General features: G+C 37.6%; 1 protein-coding gene across 11 annotated transcripts in view; it reads right to left on the bottom strand.

Moving 5' to 3' along the window:
• Positions 1 to 20,730, bottom strand: part of MCTP1 (multiple C2 and transmembrane domain containing 1) — a 501,045-nt gene that overhangs the window by 226,781 nt on the left and 253,534 nt on the right. For all 11 annotated transcript variants that reach the window (XM_045796258.2, XM_045796260.2, XM_045796261.2 and 8 more), the window contains exons 3-4: positions 9,656 to 9,798; positions 1,026 to 1,105 (exon numbers count right to left, since the gene is read on the bottom strand). In XM_045796258.2, coding sequence (XP_045652214.2) covers positions 1,026 to 1,105; positions 9,656 to 9,798 — 223 coding nt within the window. The remainder of the gene's footprint in view (positions 1 to 1,025; positions 1,106 to 9,655; positions 9,799 to 20,730) is intronic.

The raw sequence follows: 20,730 nt of genomic DNA, 5'->3' as shown, positions 1-20,730 counted from the left end.
TCCGGCCATTACTCTGCTTTCTTGCTTTCCACTACTCCTGCCACACGCTGTACATTATCATTAAAACATCTTAGACCCAACAAAGATCTCACAGCCTCCTTTGCAATCTACCTCAGCACTGCTTGACCCTTTTAAAATATATAATCCCCTTCTCTGGTATTAATTAATTCTAAGCTCTCAGTTGAAATGCCTTTTAAAAAATATAAGCCCATAATTAGGTATGAGGAATGACTAATAGTAGTAACAATTATATAACTTTACAAATAGTCAAGCAATGATGAACTAATCTAACTGAGAAAATACAACTAATCTTCCTCCATATTTGAGACACTCCTTGGTAAACTAGGATTACCGGTGATGGCAAAATTAGATTGTACTTGGGCTCAAGTGATAAGAGAGTAGCTGTTTTTGAAGCAAAGTACACGTTTTATTTCCTACAGGGTGGACTGATTCTTAAATTAATAATTTTGATTAACATGGATAATCTACTTTATGTCCCACTACAACCATACCAGCCATGTGAAAAGTAAGGGATGTGTCTTTTCTCTCTAGATTCCTGGTGCCTAGCACAGTGCTGAGAGACAAAGCAGGTGTCCAAGAATTTTTTTTTTTTAAGATTTTATTTATTTATTTGACAGAGATAAAGACAGCCAGCGAGAGAGGGAGCACAAGCAGAGGGAGTGGGAGAGGAAGAAGCAGGCTTCCAGCAGAGGAGCCTGATGTGGGGCTCGATCCCAGAACACCGGGATCACACCCTGAGCCAAAGGCAGACGCTTAACGACTGAGCCACCCAGGCACCCCCAAGAATGTTTTTTGCTGAGTAGTTGTTGAATGAGATTGTCAAGGAAGATGCTGTTAGTTCCACTGCGTAGGTAAGAAAGATGTACTTGAAAAAGCCTGGCTAGCAGGAAGGCTCACAACAATAAATGAGAGAACAGTGACTAGACCCCAGATTTGCGGACACTTGCTATTACACAGGCCCAGCTTCAAAAGATGTAGCGATATTACAATGGTTCAAAAGTTACCTGTTTAACTCCAATTGCGTGAGATCCAGAAACGCCGAGCCCATAAAGTCATCCTGTAGTCCAAAATCATAGTCAAACACCTAAGAAGCCAAAGAGACAATGCATTATTAAAAATAATTCTAAGATTTAAATGAAAATATCTCAATTATAAAATACTTGTTGTCTATGTCACCAAAAGCAATGAAACTTCTTAATATTTTTAAAAATTACTTTGTTTGAAATGTTAGCGTCTCATAAAACCATCAAAGGAAACTACCTTTAATTTTCTACTTAAACTTGCTATTTTATACCAAATAGAACTTTAAGGAAGATAAATAACAAAATCAAATAAAATATAGTAAATCATCAAAAATCTGAGGAACATAGGCTTAGAATATTTTCTCTATATTATTAACATTACTGGAAGGAAAAATAAGTTGGTATGAAATTCAACAAATATGTCTTTCATAGTGGGTTACTGGTGATGAGAATGTAATTCTAATCTCTGCATTTTTCAAGTCATTGAAGATAAATTCCCTGCTATTATAGGAAAATGCTATTTTAAATATACAAAAAAGTAAAAATTGAGGTGTTGTTATTAAAGCATTTTGTAAAGTCATATTAAAGTTAAGTAGAATTAAGTTTTTGTCATCATAAGCAAGACTAGAAAATAATATTAATGTAACTACCAGCAACAAACAGAAAGGAAAAGAAAAGAGAGAATGTATTTCTTCCTTCTGTCAAAACTGTTTATCCAGTATCTTCTGTATGCCTCTCGTGGTTCTTATTCATACTATGATGAATAAGAAAGCAACGCCCGTGATCTCTTGGGACCTGCATATAGGAGCTGAGATGGTCCATAAAAACCCAAATAGATATATACAGTTCAGTGATGAGTGCTGTGGACAAAAAAAATCTAAGGGTGTGTGTTGGGAGTGGCTATTTTAGATTGGAAGTCCAGGAAGTCCTCTTGGAGGAAGTATACGCATAGAGACCAGAATAATGAGAAGGATTAAGCCAGTTTGGGAAGATCACTCCCAGCCAGAAGAAACAGCAGATGATTAGCATATGTAAGAGTCATCCAGAAGCCAGTGCAGTTGAAGCCGACTGCAAAAGATGGAGAGAGTGGAAGAAGGCTGGAGAACCAGCTCAGGGCTAGATCAGTTAGGGCCATGTCCAAAAAACTCTAAGTAAATGGGAGTTGGCTAACTTCCAACCATTTATTGATTTTCTTACTTATTCATCCCCTCTACCAACATTGATTAAGTATTAATTATGTACCAGCCAATATGCTAGGTGCTGCGTAAGCAGTGGTGAGCAAAGTGGACACTGTCAATGCTTACAGGTTAGTGAGCGAGACAGATATTAAGCAAGGAAGTGCACAGGTGCTAAGTAATTACCAATTGTGATAAGTGTTGTAAAGAACAGAGTGTGAAAAGAATAAAATAACAATAGAGATCAGGGAAAAATTTTAAGATGGAAGAAAGATGCTCTTAGGTAAAGTCTTTGTATTGCACACTGCAGTAAATGAGCATGGACAAGCAAGCCAGCTCTTGAATGGACGGACCAGGCCATCGAACCCTCCAGGATGTGAGAATCCATGAGGCTGAGAGAATCCATAGCCCAATACTCCTGTGGCCAAATCAGCACAACCGTGCTCAATACTTAGAAAGCTTGAAGGAGAGGGAACAGTATGTACAGCAGCCTGAATTATTGGTTTTTCTCTAGAATGAGCAGACTTTGAGTTAAACAAACTTATTATGTAAAAAACTGATATTTAAACTAAAAGATAAACACTTTGCATTACAAAAGGATTCTTAAATTTGAAGAGTCACAAGGGGATTTATTTAAGTGATAAGTTCCCCTAATGCCTTCTAAATTATTCAATTTACAGTCATTTGATTTACATACAACCTTTCAGGAGTACATTTGTTATAGAAAGCACAGCACTCCTGCAATAAATATTCTCCTTGATCAGTTACACTTCTGAGTTCTAGTCATCTCCTCAGTGGCGTATCACATGAGTATAGTGCAACATCTCAGGCGAAGGACATGTCAGTATTTGCAAGTGGCTGCAGTAGGGTATTTTACAACATAAAATTTACACTAAAAATTAAATAAATTTCTCTCACGCAACCTCTTCTAATAATATCACCCTAAAGCTTAAAATCTTGGGGACTCTAGTGATAATCCATGAGACCATCTGGAGTGGACATATGCAGTGGAGAGCTGTGAATCCCATGAACTGGCTAGAAGAGCCAGCCCAGCCGGGTGATGGAAGGTTCGAACTCTCTTTTTTCTCATGGTGAAGGTCTTTCCTACAGTCCTGATGTTAGGTGCTTACTTTAATTCTCTTATTACTTGGCAAGGGCATCCACATGGGAAAGAATGGAGCCACCAGAATCCATTCATTAATGAAATTACTAGCTATGCTACTTGGTTCTACGCTTTATAAACTACTTGTCAGAAGGAGCATTGCTCTAGGGGGAATTTCCGAAATACAGAGCATAGAGAAGAGAGAAAATAGGGAAACGTACCCCCACTGCAATAAGAACACACACAGTTAACACTGATTAATGTTTATTCAATATTTGCTCTCTGTTAGACACTGTTATCCATTAAACATGTTATGGAAATTTTTTTAAAAGATTTTATTTATTTATTTATTTATTTATTTATTCATTTATTTATTTATCAGAGAGAGAGAGTGAGAGAACACAAGCAAGGGAGCAGCAGGCAGAGGGAGAAGCATGTTCTCCTCTGAGCAAGGGGCCCAATGTGGGACTCGATCCCAGGACCCTGGGATCATGACCCGAGCCGAAGGCTGATGCTTAACAGACTGAGCCACCCAGGAGCCTCCATTTTGGAGATTTTTAAATTTATATCTTACACAACTCAGTGAACAGGGTATTGTTGTGTCCATTTTTCAGATGAGGAATCTGAAGCTTGAAAAGTTTATGTTACTCCCCCCAAAACTCAGGGCTTGGAAGAGGTCAAATTCAGATTCTATTGTGCAAGATGGTCTGTTCAGGACAGAACATATTTAAATTTAACAACTATGGCTTGGGTACTTGTGAGTGAAGCACTGAGAATTCACCCATGAACAGTTTAGATGGGATCCTTGCTTTCACGGAGCCTCCCCTGGGAGAAGTGGAAACCTTAGGTAACATTAGATCAAAGTTGCTTGGGCTCCATAATACCTCTCTTTATTCTCACGTGAGTTTAGAGCAACACGTGTTTTATTCTAATCAACGAATTTATTTAACATCTTGATTCAATTGTCTTCCAAGAAAAATTGCATCTAGGAGTACACCAGCTAAAACGCTTTTGGGACATAAGTAGCAGAAAACTCACCTCCCATGAAAGGGAATTTATTAGCTCAGATGAGTGAAATGCCCATAGGTGTTTATGATTTCAGGGGAGTTTTCACCAGCATCTACAATGTGCCAAATATTATTCTAGGCACTGGAAATACAACAATGAATGAGACAAAGTCTCTGATTTCTTGGGGGTTACCTATGGGGGGATATAGAAAATAAACAAATGCATTTTAGGTAGTAATAAGTGCCATGGAGAAAAATCTATCAAGGTATGGGAGTGATGGGAAGTGCTCTTTACAGAAGATGTTTAGGACAATCAGAGAAAGTGGCATTTGAATAAAGAGGCATAATGGGAATAGGATATGGAAAGGGATCCAGATCACATAATGTGACCCAAGATGTAAGATTCTACTCAAATATGTCCATAACTTATTTTCATACCCAGGCAGCTTCAAAATAATTGTTTCACTATATAGGAATAATTAAACTCTAGATTATAGTATTGACATTGTAAAACAAAGAAAAGAAAACCTAACTGCAGCCATTGCAATTAGTCATCTTTAGTGGAAAAAAGAAGTTATGTTGCATAATTGCTGGGTGGACGTAGGAAACCCTGAGTCTCTCTAAGTCTCACTCAACAATAAAATGGGGATGAGGCTAGTTACTTGTCAGGTATTGTGAGGTTTACATGAGATAAAGTAGGCCTGGCACCTAGCATGGTGCTCAAGATAATGGTAGTTAATGTTACGATGAAGATGTGACCACAGATTCCATCTTCCCAAGACTCAATAACTTCATGTGTTCTTTGCCTATAAACCAAAAGCAAGTACGGTCACACTTGTTTATTTCCTTGTTTTGTTTTGCTATGGATTTTTGTTGTTGTCTAAAATAGTTGAGATTCTTGATTCACGCATTTAGGAAGTATCGTTGACACAAGACAAAACGTCTAAGATAATAGAAACATCTAAGTTTGGAATAATTTGGTTTGGGTGCTGTGTAGTTTAGGGCTGGAAACATTTTCTTTCCAATTACTCAGTTGTTTCCATTTAAAAGTCTAGAAAAGTGGGACACCTGGGTGGCTCAGTCGTTAAGCGTCAGACTTCGGCTCAGGTCATGATCCCAGGGTCCTGGGATCTTGCCCCGCATCAGGCTCCCTACTCAGCGGGAAGCCTGCTTCTCCCTCTCCCACTCCCCCTGCTGGTGTTCCCTCTCTCGCTGTGTCTCTCTCTGTCCAATAAATAAATAAAATCTTAAAAAAAAAATTCTAGAAAAGTGGCTCCCCACCCAAGCAGGGCATCAGAATAACCTACTGTGTTTTAAAAATACAGAAGATTGGACACTACCTCAGAGGTCCTGAATCAAAGTCTTTAGGGAAGACACTTGAACATCTAGATTCTTAAAAAAACAAACAAAAAACAAAAAGAACCACAAACAAAAACAAAACAAAAAAAACCTTTTAAGGACAATTCTGATGTACAGCCAGGGTTGACGATCATTGGTGTACAGCATTCTTTTAGGGCCCTTAAAACCTAGTGAGAAATAATTTTGCATAAGATAGCAATATGGTCTTTAACTTGAACCATGTTTAAGGACTTTTTTTTTTTTTGGCAGAGAGAGAGAGAAAGTGCATGTGTGAGCACGGGGGCAGGGGCAAAGGGAGAGAGAGAATCTTCAAGCAGACGTCCCACTGAGCAAAGAGCCACGCAAGACTTGATCTCACCACCCTGAGATCATGACCTGAGCCAAAATCAAGAGTCATATGCTGTGATACGCTGCCGCCCCAAGGAATTTTCAATTTCAAATCTTAAGCTTGGATAGTTATGTGTTACTTAAGGAATTGTCAATTTTGGTAAAATAACAGTCTTAGAAACAGTAATCTGACCCCAAACAGAATCACCTTCCCGATTATCAAAAATGTTTTATTATTTAGAAAAGTACTTCAATCTAATACCCAGATTTCTAGTCTATGATTAGGCCAAAGAAGCAGAAATTTACACAAAAATTTTTCCTGTAACTCTGGGTGTTCACTGTGTACCTTGGATAATAGTGTCAGTGAAATGAAAATAGAGAATTTAATTCAATTCAACTGAAATGAACACTAAATTCACCCTATTCTCTAAGATGCATGCAGGAGCGTCCTTGTGGCAGGCTGCAGTGGCTCTTGCCTCAGTTAATAGCACTGAATTTAGGGTGACTCAGTCAGGTAAGCATTTGCCTTCAACTCAGGTCATGATTCCAGGGTCCTGGGGTCGAGCCCCATGTTGGGCTTCCTGCTCAGCAGGGAGCCTGCTACTCCCTCTCCCTCTGCCCTTCCTTTTGCTTGTGCTCTCTCTTTCTCTCTCTGTCAAATAAATAAATAAAAGCTTAAAAAAAAAAAAAAAACACTGCATTGAAACCCCTAGCCTCTACTACTACTACCTTAAATATATTTCAAGTCCATTCCTATAGACTTGTTTTCACCTGCCCTTACTGTAAAGTCATTTGGAGCTGAAGGAATATTCTCATTAAAATTAAAATCTATATGAACTCCAACCAGTTGGAAAGTATGTTATTATTTATTATGTGTCTAGTTTTTTAAAATGACAGTTCCAAGACTTTCTGGGGGAAAAAATCTGTTTTTTCTAGCATTGGTAAAAGCATTGCAACTTTAATGCAATTTTATAACCTTGGCTCAGAATTGACTTTTGTTTCCCTTGGTAATCCTTACATTGATAGAAATCAGATTATAGGGTACACAAGGACTTATTTTTCCTTTAACTGTAGATGGGAGGGTTGTAGACAATATTTTCTAACCATCCAGGACATGGATGCATTTTCATATCACCTGTCATCACAGAATCAGTTCGTCCCTAAGAGATCTTTCAGGCAAGATTAATCTCCCAGCATGAAGGATATGGGCATCATATCAAAATCAAGTCAGTCAATCACACAAGGCTGTGTAGAGACAATGAAAATACTGCAATGTTCAGGAAATTCTAGTAACCTAAAATATTTCCGCCAACGTATTTTGTTTACGTCTCTGTGTTTGCAAGGTTAGGCAAAAGGCAGATAACATAAAAAATGGAAAAAATTAAGCAAAAAGTTAGAGATTTTTCTCAAAAGAAGCCCTATGCATTTCACAGAAAATGAAAATCAAATGAAAAATATGAAAGCATATTTAAAAGCACAGAGTAGTACATGAAAATATTGTCATTTTATGTTTGTAGACGTAGTTTTTGGGAAGCCAGTGTGATTCCTACATAATCATTTTTCTTTTGTAGAAATGTACAAAAATGTCAAATATTTTACAATTCACTAAGTATTTTTTTCTGTATGGTGGAAGCTAAGTTGTGGCTATATGATGTCATACTTTGAAAACTCAAAGTGGTAAACAAACAAAAAAACCCAACAACGACCTTTGGGGTCTCTCTCCAACTTCTTAGCTTATAGTGTGGCGTTAGCCGAGGCCTCTGGCCTGCACGCAGTATCACTGGCTCCGTGACGGTGGAAGGATATGTACGTACACATTCTTGCTCTCTCAGACCACAATAAAAATTTTTGCCACCATTTTTTCAGTGAACTTCAGATTTCTGTTTGTTTTTGAAACTACTGTCATTCCTTTTCAAATACGCATTTTGACATTTAGGTTTCTACAGAGGTGAATACTCATTCTTAAGCCCAAGAGAATAGCAACAGGACCTAACCAACGTCTAATGTAACTTCCAGAAGTTCATTTTGTAACCCTTTCAAAGACTGGAGATCTACCTGGTTCCGTTGTAGAGTAACATCCCAGTGAAGAAACAGATTCACAGTAAAAGTAATTAAAAATAAATCCTTTTCTTTCCATGATTTTTCTCTATGGGACCTTAAACAAGATGCAAATGGCCCAGCGCAATCCTTACTAACACCTGCTTTCCTCTCCTGTCCATTGTCCCCATGGTTGCAGCTGCTCTTTCCTTTACATCCCACTTGTCTTTTGGGTTTTTTTTTTTTTTAATTCCTTTTTCATCTTCTATCTCAGTTCTTCATTATGAAGGCATTTCCTTTTTTCTCATGCAGATATTTCTTTCTCTTTGGAAGTGGGGAGCAGGGAAGAAAAACATCCCTGAACCTGAAGATCTTCCCTTCGGTGGGAGGAGGGTTGGCTGTGAATATTCCCACATTAATAGTTCTTATGCCGTCATACATTGTATGTTAACAGATAGTTCGTGAATTCTATTGAATTGATTTTCTTTAGCCAATGTCCACCTGAGACTATTTCTTATGCAAATACGGATCTCTTCTCCCATAATGACTTCTAGAAACTTACAACTATGTACTTAGGAAATTCTCTTTTCATCGATCTAATAAACTGTTTTGCTATGATTTTTTTTTTTAAGACTAGTCAAGTGCAGTAGTGAAAAGGGAGAAAGAGTAGAATGAGTTCAATCTGTAACTGTGAACAATCAATTGAGATAACTCACTATCTTTGGACCAGCCAGTTCTGCTATGATTTTAATAAAATCTTGATGATTATTAATTTTTTTGTGAAAAGAGAAACAGCTGGAGGCAATATAAATGAAGAGTTGGGGGAAGGAGGATGCCTAGAGATTTTTAACGAGTGATTATATGAGATTTTTGGTTCATGTGCCAGTTGTGCAATATAGAGAAAAGGAGGGGGCGTGTGGTTATTATGGTAAAAGCAGAAAAAAGTTTGGTCACTGAATGGATAGGAGCCACAAAGGATATCCATAGAGATATGAATGAGATTTTTTAAAAAGTATCTAGAGATACGAATTAAAGAGGATTTAGATAGGGAAATAAAACAAGGAATTAGGGTTGCAATGATCTCCTTAAGTTCTTCTTTTTTTTTAAACTACATCAAGTGAGAGAGAAAAAAGATTCTTTTTCCCCCATTTTTGGTAATATAATAGAGACAGGAAATCCACCCCTCTCTTTTTATCTTTACCTTTCTCATTTACCAAGGAAAATATTTTTTTGCAACCAGTAATGGTAGATGGCCTGATAGAATTCTTGAACAGAAAGGCTGGGCTCTGTGCAAGCTTTCCTTCTTGCTAGATTTCACAGAGACATGTTTTCTACATTCCCAGACTGCACTAAATCAGTTAACTGCACCAAACAGAAAACGGACTTCATAATCCTCTTAATGACTGGCAATAGAACTGTGAAGAAAAATGCTCCCGAGCTTCCCCTCCCCTCGGACTCCTCTCTGTCACACCATCAACAGATTAGAGTCGTGCACAGCAGAATTTATCTCTAGTGAAAAACCTCATCAGACAGGGAGACACGATAGAAAACCATTAAACAGGGAGTTTTATGTCATTGCATTAGAGTAAAACATAACTGGCTCACCTTGACATACAAGGGTTCCCTCAGGTGTTCAACGAGAATGCAAGCTTTCTCCTCCCACACAGGATTGAGGTTCTTGTGTATTATTTTACTTCTAAAAACTTCTTTTCCTCCAATTTTAAACTTCACGTATGGATCACTTGTCCCTGTTAGAGAGAGAGAGATTGATTCATGTTAATCACACTACTTGTTGGGAAGCAAGAGATTAGCTCATTTAAACATCAGGAAGTATTTAAAGCAATCAAAGTTAAATAAAGCTTATCACATGGGAAAATAAAGGTTACGTGTTTTCTCCCAAATTTTTCCTTAAATTTTAAAGTGACAGGAAATAATAATAATTATTATATCTAAGTAGTAATAATAATAATTATTATATCTAAGTTGTAATAAAATTAGTATTATATCTAAGTAATAATAATTATTGTTATTATTTTATCTTCTACTCTTAATACAGTAACCCTGTCCTGGTATTTAAAAACCTCTATTGTATGCTGCATATGTAAATTTAATTCATATTATAAACAATAGAGATTAATCTGACATTTCTTTTGGTATCATCCGGTCAACTATAAAAGATGATCCATAATCTCGACTGACTTAACTAATTTTAGAATTATATATGCTGCTCAAATTTTAGACTAAAGTGATGGGCTTAAGGAAAGGTGAGTCTCAAATTGGGCTTTCATTTCATCCTTGGTCCCATATCCTCTCTAGCTCAGAAGTTGCAATTTTAGAATGCGACGGAAGGATGGAGGTCTGAGGGAAAGGCGTGGGGGGAAGGGGACAACTGTTTATTACATAATCTGCAAACTTCATATTATCCCTTCGTACCTCCCAAGCTCCCTATGATGATAAAGAAAATCAAAGCTCTCAGGTAAGTTGCTCACAATACACAGCTAGCAGGAGATGCAGTTAAAATTGCAACCAAGTTTGTTTGACTCTAACACCTGTGCTTTTTCCACTACACCTGCAAGGGGGAAGGGCTTTGACATACTTCCATATATATCATACCATTCCTCATTGTGACCAATGAATGAGGCCAATTGATCTAATAAGTCTAGGCTATTGTTAAGGATTCCTAGAGAAGGTGAATCAGAGACATCCCCAAGTAAATCATCCCAGTGTGACCTTCATCCCCAGGAAATAATTCTTTATACAAGGCCCAACTCCCTTATAATAAGATTTTGCTGGGCGCCTGGATGGCTCAGGGGGTTAAGCAACTGCCCGACGTTGGGCTGCGAGCTCAGCAGAAAGTCGGCTTGTCCCTCTGCCTCCTGCTCGTGCTCTCTCTCTCCCTCTCAAATAAATAAATAAATAAAATCTTTTAAAAATTTTTTGTTTAATTCTTTGTTTTGTCTAAACTGAAGCTATAGTTGATAACCACAGTCTATATGATGTAGAGAAGAATGTGAGTGGGGGTCTGTAAACTGCAAAGCATGATATAAATTTTAGGCATTACTATTACGATGCTGATATCCTTAAGCTCTCTATCCGTATCACTTCTCAACACTCCACTCACGGCAGTGACACATAAATATCGATGCTAAATATAAGGAATGCCTTATAGGATTTAGTTTTTATTTAATCATTTGGGAGCTTTCTTAAAACGCCCCACCATTCTGAAGTAAATATAATACCTTGCTTTTTGTATGCCTAGACCTGGGTATAATAAAATAATGATCTCAATTTCTCATTGTGAAACTCCTATTTTGACAGTTTGATTTTATCATAATGGTACAAACTTTAAAAAGTTATAAATATAAACACAGGTTATTATATGGTGACTCATTATAATGCATTCTTTTGGGGAGTCAATGAACTAAAATGTTTAAAATTGCTATTTTTAACACAATGGTTCCCAACTATGGGCTGAGGACCCTGAGGATTGAGGGTTTTACAGCACAAATTTGGAGGTTATTAAAATCCACGTACCCATTTGAAATTTCTCAGTCACGTCCTAGATCAAGTTATCGTCTTTGATTTTGAAATTCATCTATTTAACTATTACCACCTGCTAAAATATAATAAGCCCCATAATATCAGAACTACTTGGATCACCTTTTTAAAAAAATCTCCAGCACTTAGCACAGAATCAGACATACTGTTGGTCCTCAACAAACATCTGGTGAATAACTGAATGAATATTAATTCATGGGTGGCCGACCTCTGTTCCTGCTGACTGTTGTCCCCTCCATTTGAATATCTAATAGGCATTCGAAAGTCCACGATGTCCAAAACTTAAGTTTTGATCCTCTCTCCTGCTAAGACTGCCCCTCCCTCAGGCTTTGTCATGTCAGGCAATTAATGACTTCATCATTTGACAGTTGCTCCTGCAAGACACCTGGAAAGTGTTCTCAATACCTCTTTCTTCTCTATGCTTTGTACCCAGGACAACATTAAGTCCGATAAATTCCAAAACACCTTAGCTATCTTCTCTGCCTCCAATCTAGTTAAGCTACCATGATTGCTTTGCTGTACTACTATAATAATAGCCTCCTATTTGGGCTCTCCACATCTTCTGTGTCCCCCTCCATTAATCACTATACGAGAGACAGACTGACCTTTTAAAAATGCAAATTTAATCTTCTCCCTTTGTTGCTTAACACATCTCAACAGCTTTCAACTACGTCTACAAGAAAATCCAAACTTGGTAACACGGTATACAGGACTTGCCATTTCTCCAACTCCATTTTTGGCCCCTTAGTATGTCCCAGCTATCCTGTTACTGGAAGTTATTTTCTGTTGCCAGTTCTTGCACATTCTAGCCAGCTTCTCTGCTTGAAAAGTCCCTCCCTCCCATTCTCTTCCCCTTTTGCCTGGCTGACAATTTATTATCCTCCTGGTCTTAAATATAATTTGCTCAGAGATGCCTTTCCTAACCTCCCAATTTGAACCTCTCATTATTACTTTCTCTTGGCATTTGCTCTTTGCTTCGTAGCACTAAACATTATACTACTTTTGGTTAATTTGTATGTCTACCTCTTTATTGTGTAAATTTTCCCACTGGCTATGACCTGCATTAAGGCCAAGACTCTTCCCCGACACATGACACAGTGTGTGGAGAGGAGGAAGCACTCGGTACGTATTTGTTAAATGGATGAGTCAATGAATGATTACAGAGTTTACCGTGTGCAGAGTACTGTTAAATGCACCCTCTGAGATATTGGTAAAAGCATACCTGATCACCCTATATGGAAGATGAGAAAAAAATCTGAGATGCAGTGTGACTTGCTCCAAATCACATGATAAGTAAGCCAAGAAGTAACAGGATAGAAGCAAACTTAGACTTTCAGACTCCAGATGCAATGTTCCTTTTACTTAGCTTTTAGGAAGCCCAACCATCCATATTGTCCTGCTTTTACTCTAAAATACCCTCAGAGAATTATCAGGTAAAGATGTTGAATAATCAGTAGATACTGTAAATAATACTGATAATTACAAGTAGCCTCCTTGGTCTCTAGAACACTCACACTCATTATTCGTTTAACCACTGTACGTCTCTGTGAGCCTACTATCGTCTCCATTTTACGGATGAGAAAACCCGGACAGGTTAAGTGGCTTATTCCAAGTCAGGTGAGAACTCACATCTGGACACCAGTCTGGTTAGTGCTTTTTCTGGCACATCACCACGAAATACTCATTTCAGGATGTAACAGTGCTCGGTTTCTGTTGTTCAAAAAGAAAACTCTTTTACAAGAAAAGTGATTTCAAGAAACTTGGCCTTGTGTTTCTAAATAGTGTCTCCCTCCATTTGGTTTAGCTATTCTGTAAAAGGACAAAACTTCCAGTAGTTCAGCCCAGAAGCCCATACACACAAAAGTAAATCCTTTTGAGAAACAACCTGTCTCTTGCTCCTTCTTAGAAACATTTTCCTCACCTGCTGTCGACGTAAACTGTCAAAATTCCCTCAGAGTCAGACACACCCAGTTCCTGGAGTCCTGCTGGGTGCTCCTAAGGGCTCAATGGTAGAACTTAAATCACAAGAGGAAATCTAGATCATTTGAGCTATCAGGTGCTGAACACTTACTATGTCAGATATAACATACCACCTAACGGGCCTGAGAGATGACTTCTGGTGCTATCTTGAGGTTACAGTTGCAGAAGTTACAGCATGCAACAGGCGAGTAAATTTTCCAAAATCACAAGCTAGGATGCTGGGGCTTGAATTAATTGCTACACTAAGTGCTCTCAATCTCTCGAAAAGAAAAGAAAAGAAAAGAAAAGAAAAGAAAAGAAAAGAAAAGAAACAAAAAGAAAAAAGAAAAGAAAAACGAAACGAAAGAAAGATACACTTAAGAAAAATAAGCCCCATGGTCAAAGAAGCCTGAAAATGCTGCACGTCATACCCCTTCTTGGAGAATCACGGTGCATATTCACTTATTTAAAGGCAATATAAAATGAACCTATTTAATTTTGTTCTAAGCCAGCATTTTCTAAATATGCTTGGCCAAAGAATTCCTTAAATTCATGTGTTAGTGCTGCTTTGTTGCAATATTGCACTCTACCACAAGATGGCACTAAAACCTATCAAATTGTTGTGAGGCCTGTGGTTCTATTCAAAATTAAGGCCTCTCTACTACATTCTATGGTTTTCAAGCATTTTCTAGCCACTTGTGTTTTGCCATTATTAGCTGAGACATGAGCCTCATTAAAACATTTTCTATGACACTAATGAAATGAAAACAGGGCAAATAAGTATGGGAGAAGAAACTAGGATGTGTTATAGCCCTAAAATAAAATTCAGGTTTTATTGTTATTAATGTCCTATTCAAGAGCAAACTTCCTCACACAAGCACTTTAGCAGATAGCATTAACTTCAGAATTTATTATTCAACATTAATCCTTTTATTTTATAATTATAAATTCTATGCTTTAAAGATTCTAGAGTATTCTAGATCTAGGGATTATTAATTATTTCTGAACCTTAGGATCAAATTGTTTCAAAAAGATTTAGATAGCGTGTAAAATGTTTTCTCATGTAGTTAAGGAACACATGTCCCTAGTGCTATACTTTCTTTTCTTTTCTTTTTCTTTCTTTCTTTCTTTTTTTCTTTTTTCTTTTCTTTTTTTGAGTCAGGTCACCGGTGAGCTCTTCAACATTCTGTGTGATTGTTTAGCCTTTAGCAGCGTAATTTAAGTCTAACACAGAAAACTTTGAAGGGGTCCACTTTTGTGTGCAATAAACACAGCATACACAAGGTGGCAGCCTCTCTTCCCTTGAAGCGGTATTAGAGATATTTCAATATAAATACTGGTTTTCCTCCTCGGAATAAATGAGCCTCTTGGTTAACAAGTTTCAATCGATCTTATCCCAAACCTAGTATGTAAAGAAACAGAAACAGTTAGTCCTGTTTTGGGGACCTCTCGTCATTCAGTAATGCTAACCCCTTGCCAAAAACAATGCCAAATTGAAACTCAGTCTCCCATAAGAAGTAGGGAGAGAAAAGGAGGAGCTGGAGGAAGAGAAAGAGCAAAAGAAGACCACAGAGAAAGGTAAACATAAATATTGAGTGCAGACAGTTAAAAACAATTTAAATTAAGTTGGACCTTCCTGAAGGTGCCAGTTTTTCTACAGATATTTTAAGCTAGCCATCTTTGCTACCCAAATGCAACAAAGAAAGGGTGTATTGTATAACGATGTCCTTCATACTTGAAAGATGCCTGTAAAAGCAATCTTCAAAGCATACTCAGAGCAATAAGTTACGCCTTTATGTACATTTATTTTTCACTAATGATTTAAAAATCTGCAAAATAGAGACCTTACTTACGGATTAAAACTATCTCCTTAGGCTCTCCCATTCCTTCATTTTTTGTTGGAGATTTGGAATGCCCTACAATCTACATATTATATAGGGCAAAATAACTAAAAATATTAAAATTCAAATGCAAGGTTTCTAATAGCATATAGCATACTGTAATAAAGCGAGAATAAACTAACATTTTTTCATAATAAGTACTATGAATATTCCAATGATTTTGAAATTTATGGCTAATGAAGTTACATGATACGGCACATAGATGAATTAGAAACAATACTGTGGGATGCCTGGGTGGCGCAGTCGTTAAGCATCTGCCTTCGGCTCAGGGCGTGATCCCACCGTTCTGGGATCGAGTCCCACATCAGGCTCCTCTGCTAGGAGCCTGCTTCTTCCTCTCCCACTCCCCCTGCTTCTGTTCTCTCTCTCGCTGGCTGTCTCTATCTATCAAATAAATAAATAAAATCTTTAAAAAAAAAAAAAGAAACAATACTGTGATGAAACACAGCACAGGGCTGAACTCAGTAAATTTCTTTCTTTGAAGAGTAGAAGGTACTTCAAGACACATTGTAGAGAGAAGGCGTACGTGACAGGAATAGGCTACTGATTTTTTTTTTAGTAAATTTTTGGCTTGTTTTTCTCTTATAAATGCAGAGCTCAGGGTATGTGAGAAAAAACTCTACATTCATATTTGGGATAAATACAGCTTGCTCAATTCCCTTTCACATGTGGTGTAAATTACAGGGGTATCTACATGCAATTTTCCGGTAGCATCTGGGAGTACAGGTAGACTAAAAAAGGAAGAAGGGCGGTGCTCACTTACAGTTTTTTTTCACACTGCTTTACATATATGCTTTAATTTTGAATATAAATTATATATTAATCTGTGATATAAGAGCAACCACAATAGAGGAGTGTCCTAGATGTCATGTTTTCCAAAGGGCTTTTCTCCCACTGCCTCTGGGAGCTCCCTCTCTGACCAGTAATTAATGCACTGGCTAGATACAATAGATATTGTTCAGCATTCACATTTTTTTTTCCTTTTCCCAGAGGGAAACAGTTTTCCCTGGAATTGTGACAGTATATATTACTATGTTTATTCAGCCATCATAACTCCCTAAAAACTCATATAGAAGGAAAGTTTTTAAAAAATTAAGTACTTTTTCTATTAAAAAAATCAGAATATTAAAAAATTATACCCTAATGTTTCCATGCTCCTCTCAATCTTCTTTCTTCTGGCTATCCCAATACTTTTCTGAAATTGTTTCTTTGAAACCCATAACTTCTAACCACCAATTCCAATAGGCCTTTCTTAGTCCTCAGCCCCTTCTATCTGTGGGTCACATGGAATGTAGTTACCTCCACTGACTGGAATTTCTTCCCTCCCCCTCTTTCCCTACCCTTCCTTTCTTTCTGATTCTGTGACTCCACTCACATTAATCCTATGGTGAAAAGAATATCCGCCATAGTCAGTTTTCCTTTTTAGAGGCAGTGCGGTCTTAGCAAAGTCATTTAACCTCTCTTGTCTATAGTTTTTTGATCTTTAAAATGAGAGGATTTTCCAGATTTCTCTGAGGACAGTAAAGTATCTCTAACAAGATTTCACTTACATGTCATTTGACAGAGAACAAACCATTCCACATATATGAACTTTCCAGTAAACTAAACATTGTCACATCAAACTCCAAGATCTGTTTTATTAATACACTTCAAGAAAATATTTCTAAAATTTGTGTTTTTCTCCTTTTTAGATAAATAATGAGTGTAATTTTTTAAAAAATGAGTCAGAGCCTCATATGTTGATTATATATGCCTAGGAAATTGTCACTAAGGTTCTAGGAAAACTAAGTTAAATCTTCTGTAGAAAACTGGTGAAACTTGGCAGAAATCTTTCAATTTCTGGAACTCCCAAGGGAATGCTGCTAAAAGTCAGAAGATATCTCACAGAGAGATATTTATCACAGAAAGTTCCCCCCTCCATGGGTATTTCTATGATCTGTAATATATTCTATATAATCTTAGTTTGCTCTATTCCTTTCAATTTGGAGTTGTTATAAATTCAATGACAGTAATATTTCTGTTATTCTATATGTCAGTGAATTAAAAGTGGTTCTTAAAATATAACAAGTTAAAAGTGACTTGAGGTGTAAGGAGCCTGAGTTCCTGGATCACTGTGTGGAAGGGAGCCATCTGCCAACCAGAAGCACGTGCCTTGGACTACTGTGTGGGTGAGGAATAAGCTTCTATTACATTTGCACCATTAAATATTTTAAGGGCGCGTTTATAACAGCAGCTCAGCCTACCTTAACCAATACAGAGTCCTACATCTTGTGAATTCTAATTATTACAGTTCTACTTACAACCACCATTTAGACTGTCCCACCTGATAAATGCTCCCAAACCCCCTGATTCTAATTCTTAAAATATCTCTTGAAATCATCCCTGCCAGTATTGCCTCACTCTTCCTTATCTAGATTATTCTAAGAACCTTCTGCCTGGTCTCCCTGCTTCCCTTCAAATCTCTTCCCCAAGTGCTGCCAGTGTTCTCTCTGTCATATACGAATCAGGCTCTCGATTCATCTGAGACTCCATTTTACTCCATCTTCCTCACCCACAAGCTCCGCTGTGGGCCACCCGGGCCCCACAACTCAGGCTCAGGGTCCGTTCTCAAAGCTTCTCTTGTCTAGGGGATTTTGCATAAACTGGGTGTATTTTTATTATTTTATACTCTTACCATGGGGCCTTCTGATCCTAATTTGGCTTCTGTGTCAGATTGAACCCTAACATCTATTTCTTTCATTTTTCTTTTAATAATGGAGCCTCTGAGTTTAGCAGCACATGTGATCCCCTCATTAGAGAATTTCTTATCCTCCAAGCAACGGGTGTGGCCCCATGGCAAGTCCTTGCTGGTAAATGTGAGCAGAAGTGACATACACAACTTCTGGATCTTCTGGTGGAAAGCAGAGCAGTTGCCTTGAATCAGAGGAGGAAGCACAAGTTGGTGCAGGCAGAGCCCCTTCATCAGCCTGCGATCTCTCCTTTTTGGACTCACATGGGACAGCACACCTTTTTGAAGCCACTGTCCCTATGGGTCTCTTTTTACCAGAAGCTTGGCTCGCACCCTAAGACACCTTTCCAAATAGATTTTGCTTCTCGATGAGGATGTTTCTTATTAGAATGATTTATTTGACTTTATACAGCTAATCAATCTTGTTTGAGTTCCATTCAATCCATTTCATAAGATCAGGTGATACGAACTATCATTTCCCACAGCCTGGCCATTCCTAAGCACTGGGACTTCTCACTTACAGAACTGGAAGATAAAATCCAGTCAAGAAAAGAAAAAAGGTCAAGGTGGGAAGGAACCAACTTACCTGAACACTTACTAGATGCTTAGGGCTTTTCTACAATATTTTATTTAGTTATAATTATAGCCCTGTGCGGTGAGTTAAACCAGCACGTTGGAGCCATCCAAAAGAAGTTTGCTGAATAAATTAATAAATTGATATTCTTAGTACTTTACAGATGAGTAAACTGGTTCAGAGAGGTTAGACTGCTTGACCTGGCTATGGTATCTATTTGATTCTAGATTCCAGATGTACTCCACTACACCATGATGCCTACCTACTGTAAGTTTTTTCCATCAACTGACGTGTCCCACCTGTCTCAAGCTATCATTTTTAGCTCAGCCCTCCCATATGGTAGCCCCATCAGAGACTGGATTCTATACTAAGAAGCCTAGAGCTCACCGAACTTGGCAATCTTTAATTCTGAGCCATAATCATGGCAGAATAGCAGTAAGACAACCATGGGTGAATGTGATTGGGAAGCTGATTCATTTAGTGTCCTTTGCCTCCATCTGACAGAAAATCTCATGAGGGCTAGAATTCTTCTGCATCCCAGAACCTACCATGAACCTACCAGGTGCTCAACTGATCAATAAATATTTGTTGGCTTGTATGAATAACATACATGACCATTAATATACTGGCTTTGATAAGCTGGGCATTTACTCAGTTGCCTAAAACTGGGGTTCTCTGTAAGGAAGGAAATTGTTCAACGATGCTCTGCAGAAAAATCTAATTAAAAAGTATAAAATTATTTAATGTATTTTGAAGGGGATGAAAGCTTATTTTCACTCCATCCGCAACAAAGGTGGTTTGATACCAGGTAGGGTGGTAGGGGAGTGCTTGACCTCCAGGTTAGAAAGCCTGGGTTCCAACATCAGCTCCAGCACTTACCATCTGTGTGAATTGCAAAAAGTCATTTAATTCAGAGGAAAATGAAGGTGGTATAAAACCTGATAAAGGTCGTTGTGATAGTTTAATTACTTAATCCGTATAAAGTACTTAGCGCAGTTACTGGCACAAAAATATTCAATAACAATAAGCAATTACTCTTAATCTTATTCAACATGGAGACAAAGCAATATAATTTCATCACAATTTGAAAACTTGAACGTAACAAAACTGAAATAAGGAACTACAAACATATCAAAATGGATACCAAATCTCTGACTTCCCATGTTGAATAATTCATTTCAGTTGAGGTAACAGTTACAATTTAGCTACTTTCCTTAATCATTTAAGAATACATAAACTCAGAGCAGCAAAGTAATGATTATTTTCTGGGGATTTCTCATTCCCAGTTATGCTAGAGATAGCAGCTCTATTGGATTTGTTAAAAAGAAAAAATAGCCTAGAAATAATTATAAACATTGCATGAATAAGTAGAAGGAAGTACCATAAACTATGACATTAAAATAACTGCAGCCCATAGTACATATCCACTAAAAAAAAAAGAGTTATTACAACCCTAAGAAGAAAACAAAATCTTCTTCATTAATCAAAACTATAAGTAATAGTAATGTAAATAGTTTTATGACTCTTGTTGATTGATTACCATCATTAACTGAACCAATTTCAAGACAACTATATTGCAATATGATTAAAATGCATGGTCATGGGATTATATGTTCCTTAGCATACCCACAAATTCAATTTGAGACAAAAAGAAAAGTCAGTGGTCTCCTATTTGTCTCCCTGCTTCCTGTCTTCCCCACTCCAACTCATTCGCCACAATCCTATGCCTAGAATTTCTTTTCTTTCTTTTTTTTTTTTTTTTTTTTGGACACAAAAGTCTGCTGTTACTCCCTTGCTTTAAGTTCTTCATTGCTTTCTCACGGATTTCAGGACACAGTTCAAAATCCCTGGCAGGTTATACAAATGTTGCTCTGTGAATTTCTCCAGATTCCTGCTTTGCCTTCTTTCCCATGCCTGTGCCCCTCCTCATCCCTGTCCCTTTGCCTTGAACTTGACAGTC

This window comes from Ursus americanus, chromosome 5 (genome assembly GCF_024610735.1).
Source record: "Ursus americanus isolate L20-20 chromosome 5, mUrsAme1.1.p, whole genome shotgun sequence".
Classification (NCBI taxonomy): Eukaryota; Metazoa; Chordata; class Mammalia; order Carnivora; family Ursidae; genus Ursus; species Ursus americanus.
Note: the sequence above shows the minus strand (reverse complement) of the source record. Positions and strands in the feature narration are given on the sequence as shown.